This window comes from Miscanthus floridulus, chromosome 8 (assembly GCF_019320115.1).
Source record: "Miscanthus floridulus cultivar M001 chromosome 8, ASM1932011v1, whole genome shotgun sequence".
NCBI lineage: Eukaryota > Viridiplantae > Streptophyta > Magnoliopsida > Poales > Poaceae > Miscanthus > Miscanthus floridulus.
The window spans coordinates 155240860-155251921 of record NC_089587.1 but is presented as its reverse complement, the minus strand read 5'-3'; the positions used below and the strand labels follow the sequence as shown (position 1 = coordinate 155251921).

At 48.3% G+C, this 11062-nt stretch overlaps 1 protein-coding gene across 1 annotated transcript; it reads left to right on the top strand.

The window, feature by feature from the left end:
* The first annotated feature begins 8421 nt into the window (after positions 1–8421).
* Positions 8422–10162, top strand: LOC136473800 (probable BOI-related E3 ubiquitin-protein ligase 2). The gene is made up of 3 exons (XM_066471434.1): positions 8422–8561; positions 8754–9216; positions 9332–10162. Exons 1-3 carry the CDS (start codon positions 8518–8520, stop codon positions 9884–9886), a joined length of 1062 nt encoding a protein of 353 aa, XP_066327531.1. The 5' UTR covers positions 8422–8517; the 3' UTR covers positions 9887–10162.
* Positions 10163–11062: the final 900 nt, after the last annotated feature.

Here is an 11062-nt window from a genome sequence, read left to right as displayed (position 1 = left end):
AGTCTCGGTATTTTTTGCGTCCGGGAGTAAAGGAAGAATTAGTCTCGGTTGGAGCTACCAACAAGGACTAAAGGCACCTGTCCTAGCATGCTTTCGCAGTAGGCCACCTTTAGTCCCGGTTGGTGTTACCAACCCGGACTAAAGGTCCTTCAACCTTTAGTCCCGGCTGGTAATACCAATCGGGATTAAAGGGTGACATTTTAGTCTCGGTTGGTGTCACCAACCTGGATTAAAGGTCTTCCACCCGGGACTAAAGGTACTCCACAGGTCAATTCAAAAGGAGAGTTCCAGGACCCTGTCACATGTGGTGTACAGCTGAATTGGTAAGGAGTTTATGCGCGAGAAAAGAGGTACTGGGTTCGAATCTCACACATCGCAAGAGAGGTCTCCCTACAATTTCGTTTATTTTTCTTCTGAGGATGGACCTTTAGTCCTAGTTATGTGACCCGGGACTAAAGGCCAGGACCTTTAGTCCCGGTTGGAAAACCGGGACTACAACCCATTTCTCTACTAGTGCAAACCGTCCCTACAGAGCCTCTAGAGCCACCCCTACAAAGGTATTGTGTAGTAGTGTTAATTTGGCGGGAAAGGGAAGGCCAAAGTGAGCTCGAAATGGACTAAAAGACTAGTATTACTAGCTAGATCGGTTCTTTGAAGGTTGGATTAGTATGATGGCTAAATTAAGTTTGGTAGTGTATACTATGCGCAGCTGATAGAAGTAACACTGCTGTTTAATTATTTTTTTCCCTCTCATTCCACCAGCCTCCAAAAGACTAGAACTGATGCTGAACCAGACATATACGCAATATATATATATATATATATATATATATATATATATATAGACACACACACAGCCTGCGGACATGCGCAATATCCACGACAAAACTTCCGTCATCATAACGCATGTCGCCATGTCGGAGAGAGAGAGCCGGCCGACGGCCGGCGGTGGATTCATCTCTCCTCTCGCTCAAAAACAAAGCCAGGAACAGAAGTGTGTAGTGATGCGGTTGGGCCAGAAGCTGGAGCAAGCAAGAGATGGGCTTCCAGGTGCGAGTGACAAGGCCCAAAAGAGGAATGCGATGATCTAGGGCCCAAACTGGATTAACGTGATTGACTGCACGTAGCTGACGTGTGAGAGTAGGGTACCTACCATCTCCTGCAGAGTATCCTAAATTTTCCTAAAAAAAAAAAGTTCCCAAACTCCTAAAAATGTATTGGGAGAAAAAAAGAAAGCCATCTCCAATAGTTTTCAATAATTCACTCCTAAAATATAGAAGATATTTTTACATCAAGAATCCTATACTCAGCCTGTTCGTTTGGTTGTATTTGGCTTATAAGCTATGGCTTATCAGCCAACGAACAATATTTTTTTCTCACACCAAACCAGCCAACAGTACTTCCAGCCATAACTTATAAGCCAAACAAGCCCAAACGAACAGATCGACTATTTCTAAATTATTTTAACCAATTTTACATATTCTTTCTCTCTTGTACATTTGCATCTGGAACATTTTCATACTCTTTATTCTTTTTTCACCCTTCCACCTTGCAAAGTTACGCGCGCCGAGGGAGGATTTTTCAAGTGCGTCAATTTTAGGAGGAAGGATTATGAGTTGTTGGAGAGGGATTTTTTCTCGTCTCGCTAAAAAACAAAGATTAAGAAGGGAAATAGGGTACTCTTGGAGATGCTCTTAGAGGCCGTGTGCATAATAATGGAGCCAATTCAGCAATGGCATGACTAGCGCCCGAACGTCTGGACGGACGCCCGCGGCTACTCTCCTTCTCGAGCGTAGCGAGCGGACAGCACGAACTCAGGGTCAAAACCTCTGCGGGCGTTCGCATGCTCGTTGCTTCGTCGAGTAGCATTCCCCACCGAGCCATGGCAAGATTGAGGGAAGGGAATGGAAGGGAGGGGAGGGAGAGGAGATGAGAGGGCAAGGCGCGCCGCGCGAGGTAGGAGCTGAAGTCCTGCGGCAGGCCGCTATCCGTCAGCCATCGACGCCATTACAACATGTGCAACAAACCTGATCTACTTTTAAAATATCCAGATGAAAGATTTGCAACATACAGAAGACAAATGAAACACTTAAAACATGCATCTGAAATATTTGCAAAGAACATCTGAAAAAACACTTGAAATCCATTGCAAAACATATGCAACATCCAGATAGCAACACCCAAAATAAACACACTTACAACATGCTTTGGATCACACACTTACAACATGCGTGTATAACCATTGCAACGTATGCAACATCCCGATCTACTTTTACAACATTGATATGAAACACTTGCAACACACCTTTAAAACATATGAAACACTTGAAACATACGGTTACAACATGCGCTTTTAGCGCAATGTCACCTGGCTACTTGGACGAACAGAGGCCTCGTCGTTGCGGAGCTCGACGCTGACACAGAGGTCGGCGTCGGTGCATACAGCTCGTCGGTGCCCTAGCGGAGGCACTGCGCCACCCTGAGCGAGCACCTAGCGAGGCCATGAGAACCCTGGGTGAGCACCTACATGAGGCCGCGAACACCCTGGCAAGCTCAGCGGCCTGCTCGATGAGCACCCTGGCGAACACCCCTGGCTGGCGAGCATCCTGCTGAGCGAGCACTGCTGGGTAGAGAGATTTTTTTAAAGGGGGTGTGGACGGGAGCGAGCGGATGGTGTCGTACCTAGTGGGAAGCCGCATCCGTCCATACAGACATCCTCGATAGAGCATTATCGATTCCGCAATAGCACAACTCCTTAAAAAATTAGTGGAGAGTATATAAGAATCACTTCACTTGGAGCTAAGAGCTAAAAAGATATACTTCTCATAGCTCCCTTTTCAATCTTCACCAAAATCATTCCAGAATCAATTCTCACTTGCTCCCCAACCAGAATCAACTAAAATCACTCTTCCAAAGAATCAAGGAGTTAGAGTTAAGAATCGGGAAGTGAAGCTCTACCAAACAGACCCTTAACTCCTATGACTTAGATAAAATGCCCCATAAAACCATATTTGGCTATTATGGGTCCAAAATCGTCTCCAGTAGATTGGCAAAGCCTATTTCCATATTTACTCGCTCTCCATCATGTAAACCTTGATTGCTAGAGAAGGATAGCCAGACTCTCTTGCTGTCGTGAAATCCCACGTGCTCGATAGCCCGTTTCCCCTTGCCTTTGGCGCATTTCCCGAGGGGGTGTTTCCTTCCTCGCATACTCGCTTTCCCTAAACCACACGTCGTCGCCATCCAAATTCATTCACCGGGATGCATGAAGCTTCCTTCCTAGTTAGCCAGCCAGCCAACTCCCTTCTTGAAAGCCCTAAGTTTGCTTCTTGCCTTTCATTGTGATAAGCCCATGGTAAAGCGGTCCACTTCCTGCTTGAAAAGCTCATTCTTCATAGTTATTTCATCATTACATGGTTCTGCAATTACACTATCAATATAACAGTTGTATTTTTCCAGCGCCACTAGATTTCTCCGATGCACATTTCTTCGCTTCCAATTTGTCCTAGCTTCTTTTCTTTGATGTCTTGATCTTCTTGCTCGTCTTCTAGGATCTTCAATACTTCTATTCTAACTATCTTCCTTGAGGTGTTGATTCCATGATCTTTACCTATCCTAGCTCAACTCCATCTTTGCATCCCTAGGACTAGTAGGACCTTGTATGGCCCTACATCAAAAGCTAGACTCTAAAATTTAAAATCTTGTTTCGCACCTTAATTTTTCACGAAATGACAGAAATAACAGGTGGTTATTTCGTGCAAATTAGTTGGCTAGATATTTATGTGGGCCCATGCCAAATGCTAGACCTTAGAATTAAAAATCTCATGTTCACACTTTAAAATTTTAATGAAATTAAACAAAAGCTAGACCTTGGTTAAATAGTGGGCGGTATTTTGTTTAAATTACTGTGTAAGATCAACATTTGGGTCTCACATTGGAATCCCAAAACTAAAATAAACTTATATTATCTGATCCACCTATTTCTTTTCATCGATGATTAATTAAGATAAAGACTTACCACGGATAATCCATTCCACGTACCTTACCGTACCTATTTCTATTGAATAAAATTTTTACCCATACTCTATCTAAATAAGATGGGTAAGAGCCGATTTAAATGTGTGTAGTGGGTCCACTATTGAGAAAGCTTATATATGGGGGAAAAAATAGCATTCGGGTTTCACATTGTTTAAACCACTTCAGTTACTGCAAGCTGATTGAATACGATTGACGATATATACTGCATCTGCTGTTCTGTATCGTCAGAGAATGAGCATATTGCCACACGCTCGATCTTTGCTTGACCAAATAGAGAACCTGTGACAAATAGCATGAGCCATTTGATTCATGATCACTTCGTCGTCAGATCCTGTAGGAGAATCCAATGACTCATTGGGACAGTTGTTGGAAACAAACAATCTATAACAACAGGACGGCGAGAGGACGAAGACGAACAATTTCAACGGACTTAGCGAAGGGGGCGCAAGCTAAAGCCACAAAATAAGTGCACGGATCTGCATGAAACACACGCTACATGTGCACACAGCAAATAAACAAAGATTGAAACATTTCCAGTTTCGGAAGGAAAGTAATGCTGGGCAGAAGACCGAAAGATCCGGGATCAACAACGGAGGCAGAAAGCACGACATCCGGGATCGGAGAAGCGCAAACCTCCATTGTTACTAGCCATGGCGCAGTGGTGATTGATTTCTGATCTGTAGCCAGAGAACATCTCTTGCTTGCATGCCTCATGAACATGTTTGCTGATGGTCATCTAACCATGCACACATGCATGACCATGATGAGTTCATGGCATCACACTTATCTGTGCCATATCCATGCACCTATCGATGAAAGCATGGTTAAATGACCACCAACAAAACAGGTTCGGAGCTGCATTAGGTAGCTAGCCAGCCGCCCAGCCTCACGCGCTCACGCCCTCATCATCACCAAGGAACAAATGGATCGAATGATAGCTGGAGATAGGAAGCTGCAGCTTAGAGAGAGGAGCAAGAAAGCGTTGCGGTCCGCGCCTATCTGATCCGAGGTGGAAGACGAGACGGAGGATATATGTTGTGGATGATGCCAGCGGAGTGAGGGCATATTCCCCGGGAATAAACCATCCAACAATGATAGAGGGCCGACCTGTGTGACTGACGGGCAACACCTTCCTTCTTCAGTTCTCCTCCTGCAGATTAGATGGGCCAGCAAGCAAACATCAGTAACTCGTCTAGAAAACAAAATAAAATTCCAGCCAGTACCAGTACTAGGGTCGACGGAGACCCTTTTTTTTAGCTGTTGACCACGATGGAGATTTAATTGGGGAATAGCAAACAGATGGTGAGGCTTACGAGATTGCCGTTTGATCCTGGGGGCAGCAGCAACATGGGAGCTGACCAATCAGAACGGATAAAGATAAATAGAAAAAAAAAATTGAACACAAGGACAAACAGAATTCCTGCTCAGATTTTTAACATAAATATAAAAGCACCTAATAACAAAATGTTGCAAATTTTGCGTTAGTAAGAAACTTTTTTCAGTAACGCTAGGATTAGGGCATCTGTCCGGACGTGTTGAGCCCAACAGGCAATCGGTTTGCTTTCCTCTAAGCTGTTTCCTCCATCTCTACCTGCAACAAAACCCTCATCGACAGAAATCCCCACTCGCTTCGATCGCCGCGGCTTCACCACATCGGGCGCCCACCCCATTACTCCGCCTCGCCGCTGCGCGCTGCTTTTGCCGCCACGCCGTGCCCACTCCTCCAGGACCTCATCGACGTCAGTGTGGTCGACGAATCAAACATCTTCGGCGACGCGGGGGACAACAACGACAACCTCCTCCGGGCGCTCATCAACGCGGACCTCCCTAGCAGGGGCCTCGACCTCGGTGTGTGGAAGCTCTTGGCCGTCGCAGCGCCATCCTTCGTCGGCTTGCCCGCACTGCTCGGGTACCTCGTCCAAGCAGCAAAGTGGCATTTGAGCAGCGCATGTTGGAAGCCGAACGGGGCCTATGTTTCAAGTGTTTTATATGTTTCATCTGGATGTTGCAAGTGTTTCATCTTAATGTTGCAAAAGTAGGTCATGATGTTGCACATGTTGCAATGGCTATACACGTATGTTTCAAGTATATGTTCTAAATGTTTCATCTCTTTTTTCAGACGTTTGTTGTAAGTGTTTCATCTAAATGTTGCATATGTTTCACATGTATGTTGCAAGTATTTTATTTGGATGTTGCATATGTTTGCAATGGTTTTCGAGAGTTTTGCAAGTGTTTCAGAATTCAGATGCATGTTGTAACTTTTTAGCTGTTTCATACGTATGTTGTAAGTGTTTTATCTGGATGTTTAAAAAGTGGATTGGGATATTGCACATGTTCCAATGTGATCCACCTTGCCACAACCACCTGCTGCAGTTGCTTAGACGTCGTGCATGCGCGTGGGGGAGCGACGGGATGGAGCGCTGCTCAACAGCAGGTGCAGGAAGCGGAGGGCGATGGCGGCATGGGCGCAGCCGCGCGGGCGGTCCCTGCGGCACGCGGGTGTGGCAAGCGGAGATTGTGCGGGCGAAAAGCAGAGAGGGCACGGGCGTCCGGACAGAGACGCGAAGTGCGGGTGCAGTTTCGTGGGAGCAGCAAGCGCTAGCGTCAGGCGCAGAAATGAACTACAGCCAGGGACGTCCGTCTGGATGTCCGGGCATTAGCAGTGCCGAACTTTTTTTTGGGTTTAGCAGTCATTGGTAAGGACTGTTTGTTTCTTTTACTTTTGGCTCAAGTCAAAAGCAAAAACAAATAGCAACTATTGAAATTGTCTTCTAATAAAGAAATAAAAGTGATAAGCCAAAGTAGGTCTACAGCTGCTTTTGCTAGCTCTCGTCAGATGGTACGGTGAGGGGCATTACATATATAATATATTAGACGTGTGCTTGTTCAAAAGTTCATTTGTGAAGACATTTTTAATGCTTTTTCAAAAGCTTCCTTCTACATTAGCCTACAAAAGCCAACTTTTCAATGAAAAGCAAAAGGTCAAACAAATATCTCGAATCATCTCACCAAACTCTTCACAAAGTTTATCTCATCACTAAACTCTTCACAAAGTTCTTGATTTGTTGATCCAAAGATTATGTCATCTACATATACTTGGCATAAACAAATCTTTTTCTAATCCTTCTCGTGAATAGGGTAGTGTCCACCTTCCCGTCCTCAAACCCTTTGAGAATAGGAAATCACTCAACCTATCCTACCATGCTCTCTAGATACTTGCTTCAATCTATACAATACCTTGCTAAGCTTGTACATATGGTTAGGTCCTTTGGTGTCTTCAAATCCTGGTGGTTGCTCAACAAACACTCATTGATCTTGCCATTTAAGAAAGCACTCTTCACATCTATTTGATATAACTTGATATTATGAAAGAAAGCATATGCAAGCAAAATCCTTTATAGCGTCAAGCCTTGCCACGGGTGCATAAGTTTCTCCAAAATCCAACCCTTCAACTTGATTGTATCCTTGTGCAACTAGCCTTCCTTTGTTCCTCATTACCACACCATCTTAATTTTGCTTGTTCTACAATACCCACTTAGTTTCAATGACATTGTGGTTGTTCGGTCTCCACTAGTTTCAAAACTTGATTTCAAGTGAAGTTGTTGAGTTCTTCGTGCATAGAATTCACCCGATGCGGATCCCGACCTTAATGCTTCATCAACCTTTGTAGGCTCAACCGAGGACACAAATAAATAGTGCTAACAAAATGATCAAGTATTGATCTTGTTTGAACACCACTTCTTGTATCACTGACTATTTGAACCATAGGATGGTCTATTTCAGTTTCTTGATTCAATAGGGGATGAATCACTTGATCACTTGAGCTTGATGGTTGAATAATTGGACTTAGATTTGGCATATGAGAAGTGTAGAAAGTGGTTGAGAGCAATCCGGCTAGAGTACTCATAGCTTCCACAACGAAGATGTAGGATTCAAGTGGGGAGGAAATGCATCATGATTGGTGTGTCTTTGACTGCAGGGGGCTATGTGAACGTATCAAGGAACTTATTGAGACGCCACACACCAAGTTCACTTTGACGTGAAAGAGGTGAGGGAGCCCTAATAGTTTTTCTATATAGGTTTATCAGGGAACTGGCTAAGCCAGGTTTGACACGGTAGCCTGTGAGGCTGTCAAAACCGCTCCATGATCGAACGTTTCACATCACGTGTTGGTCAGATCCGATGGTTAGCAGTTTATAGGTGACGTATAGTTTTATTGAACTACCCAACGTGACAGGGGCACATGTTGCCGGGCTATGCTAGCCGAAGCGCGATGGCAACTAGGCCATAGTGTGGTTGGGCCGGCCCAAAATGTAAAGCCTTCGCTTGGCCCTGCTATGGTGGTCGCCCTTCCCACCCGCGCATACGTGATCCCAACCAATTCCCACTGGCCACTCTACTCCGACACCCCAGCACATCAACGGCATCATTGCCCAGCTGCGCCCCGCCTCCGTCCTCTCTCTTGTGAAGGCGAGGCTGATGGCGGTCGCCCACGCCTTCCACCATGATTCCCGCGCCATCAGGTCCGTTGCACTCTCTCTCTCAGTCTCCATCCGTGCGCGGCATGCATGACCAACCCCGTCCTCGCGGTTGTGTTCTCGCACCCATGCGTCCTGCGCTCCCCTCCTTCCCCAACTTCCTCATTTATCCGTCCGTTTCCTGGTCCGCCGGTTCATCTTCATCACTTGTGCATTTGTGCGTCTCGTATCTCACAGGCCAGCGCTGGAGAACGCGACGACCACCGCGTCGGCCTTCCTCGGCGAGCACGACCACCTGCTGCCCGGCGCGGTGCAGCGCCAGGCTGCGGCCGTGGCTGGCCACACGGCGTTCAGCGACCCACGCACCGAGCTCACCTGCAACAACAACAACTACGACGCCACTTGGTCCGTCGTCGTGCCCAGGAAGCACGCGCGGATCGGCGGCGCGGTGGGCGCCGGCCTGAACCTGATCATGGAGGGGCACCGGCAACGCGCGCTGCTGCCCGTGCCACAGGCGTTCGCTCCCGGAGGCGGCGGAGAGGATGCGCAGGGAAGCAGCAGGGTGCTCTGCTCCGGCGCCGCGTCCACCAGCGGACGCCCGGCGGCGGCAGGCTCCGCGCCGGTGTCGCTGTCGCAGCACGGCGTCCTGGCGCACCTCTACCGCCACAGCATCGAGGTCGACGCGCTCGTCCGTATCGAGGTGCGCTCTGCGTTCTGCGTTGGCTTCTCAGCGCTGAACGGAACCCGCCTCTGACTGTTTTGGTATCACACACATCAGACTGACTAATGACTCTCTCCCGCGCAATCGCATGCAGAACGAGAGGCTGCGGGCGGGGCTGCAGGAGGCGCGGCGCCAGCACGTCCGCGCCGTGGTGTCGGCCGTGGAGCGCGGTGCCGCGCGGCGCCTGCGGGCGGCGGAGGCCGACCTTGCGCGCGCGCTGGCGCGCAATGCGGAGCTGTGCGAGAGGGTCCGTGAGATGGGCGCGGAGGGGCAGGCGTGGCAGGGCATCGCCAGCGGCCACGAGGCTGCCGCCGCGGGCCTGCGCGCCACCCTCGAGCAGCTCCTCCTCCAGACGCCGTGCGCGGGCGCGGGAGCGGCTGATGAGGAGGGCCAGGGAGAGGTGGTGGAGGACGCGCGGTCGTGCTGCTTCGAGCCGGAGCGGCAGCGGCAGGAAGGTGCGGACGACGACGACATGGCCCGTGGCAGTAGCAGCACGAGGGCGTGCCGGGCGTGCGGCGCGGCGGATGCGTGCGTGCTGCTGCTGCCGTGCCGGCACCTGTGCCTCTGCGGTGGGTGCGAGGCGGTTGTCGAGGCGTGCCCCGTGTGCGCGGCCACCAAGAACGCCTCGCTCCACGTCCTCCCCTCCTGACCTCATCGGCACCGGCACGGCAGGCCAGCGTATACTAGTGTAGATTCCTTTGGGTTGGTTTGCTCGTGCATTTCATTCAACCTTTTCCTCTTGTTTCTCTTCCCATCTTCATGAGCCATTAACCAACCGATGTTTTCTTATGGGTTGCCTTTGCCTCCCCTCCGAGGAGACTCCATCTTTGGGTGGTGTTGGATATTGGATGGGATTAGTGGAGTCGTTGAACTTGATGGGAACAGATTCGATCAGTTTGCTCCGTTGAGGCAATCCAAATATTCATTCATTGACATCATTTGGTACCTGCACGCCTTTTTTGTTTATATATACGTACTCACGTACGTCCAGGTGCAGGTGAGCTGACCCAACATTTTTTGTGTTGTATACAATGCTGCAAGCAGCGTAAAATGCAAGCAAGGGGAAACGCATTTTAGTTTCGCTTATAGCAGCATCATCACTGACTAGTGACTAGTTGCTGTGATGACAGTGGAATGCCCGCCGGCCAGACAAACTTTACCTGAGACCAGGTCCCTATCTTCAGAATTCAGATAAGAAAAAATGCTTTTTTATCCTGTGTGTTGTTGGTGATACTCCTATTTGTCACTTGTCAGATAGATGTTTGCCTGGTGAAACGCCCTTCGCTAAGCATTTAGTTCGCTTCATCAGTTATTAGTGGATTGCCATTTGCAACTTTCCTAACAGAAGCGCGAAACAGGAACAGCTGAGCAAGAGAGAGATCGGCAAATTGGCCCGATGATAGTCAAAGCCATAAAATCTGCAGAAAAAAGATGCAGTTTGGAGTAAAATTTCCGTTCGCATTTTATGTGTTTCTGCGGCTGGGCCGTTGTCCTGCTCCTGCGGTTTCGATGCGAGCGTAGAAGTAGTAGTGCTATGCTACTACATAGAAGAGGAGTCGGAGTCGTTTCGGACCCGTTTGGCGCTGCTCCTGGTGGCTCCGGCTCCTCACCTCGAGGTACTGTAGAGGTACTGTAGAAACAGAACAGTCCCGGAGCCGGAGCCTGTAGGAGCTCCTCCAAACGTAGGAATCACCTCTTCGCCAGTGGCCGATCAATCCATGCAGTTAATACAGCTCTCCTCTGGTTGATTGTTCCTGAAAACAGGCTGACACCTGAATTTTTGCAGCAGTACAGGATCGTCGCCGAGAAAGTAGAGTAGATACTG

What these genes read in the sequence shown, in the direction of transcription:
- LOC136473800 (XM_066471434.1), top strand. Translation starts at nt 8,518, where the DNA reads ATGGCGGTCGCCCACGCCTTCCACCATGATTCCCGCGCCATCAG. An exon ending in CATGATTCCCGCGCCATCAG is followed by an intron (nt 8,562 to 8,753) that starts GTCCGTTGCACT and finishes CGTATCTCACAG; the next exon opens with GCCAGCGCTGGAGAACGCGA. An exon ending in ACGCGCTCGTCCGTATCGAG is followed by an intron (nt 9,217 to 9,331) that starts GTGCGCTCTGCG and finishes AATCGCATGCAG; the next exon opens with AACGAGAGGCTGCGGGCGGG.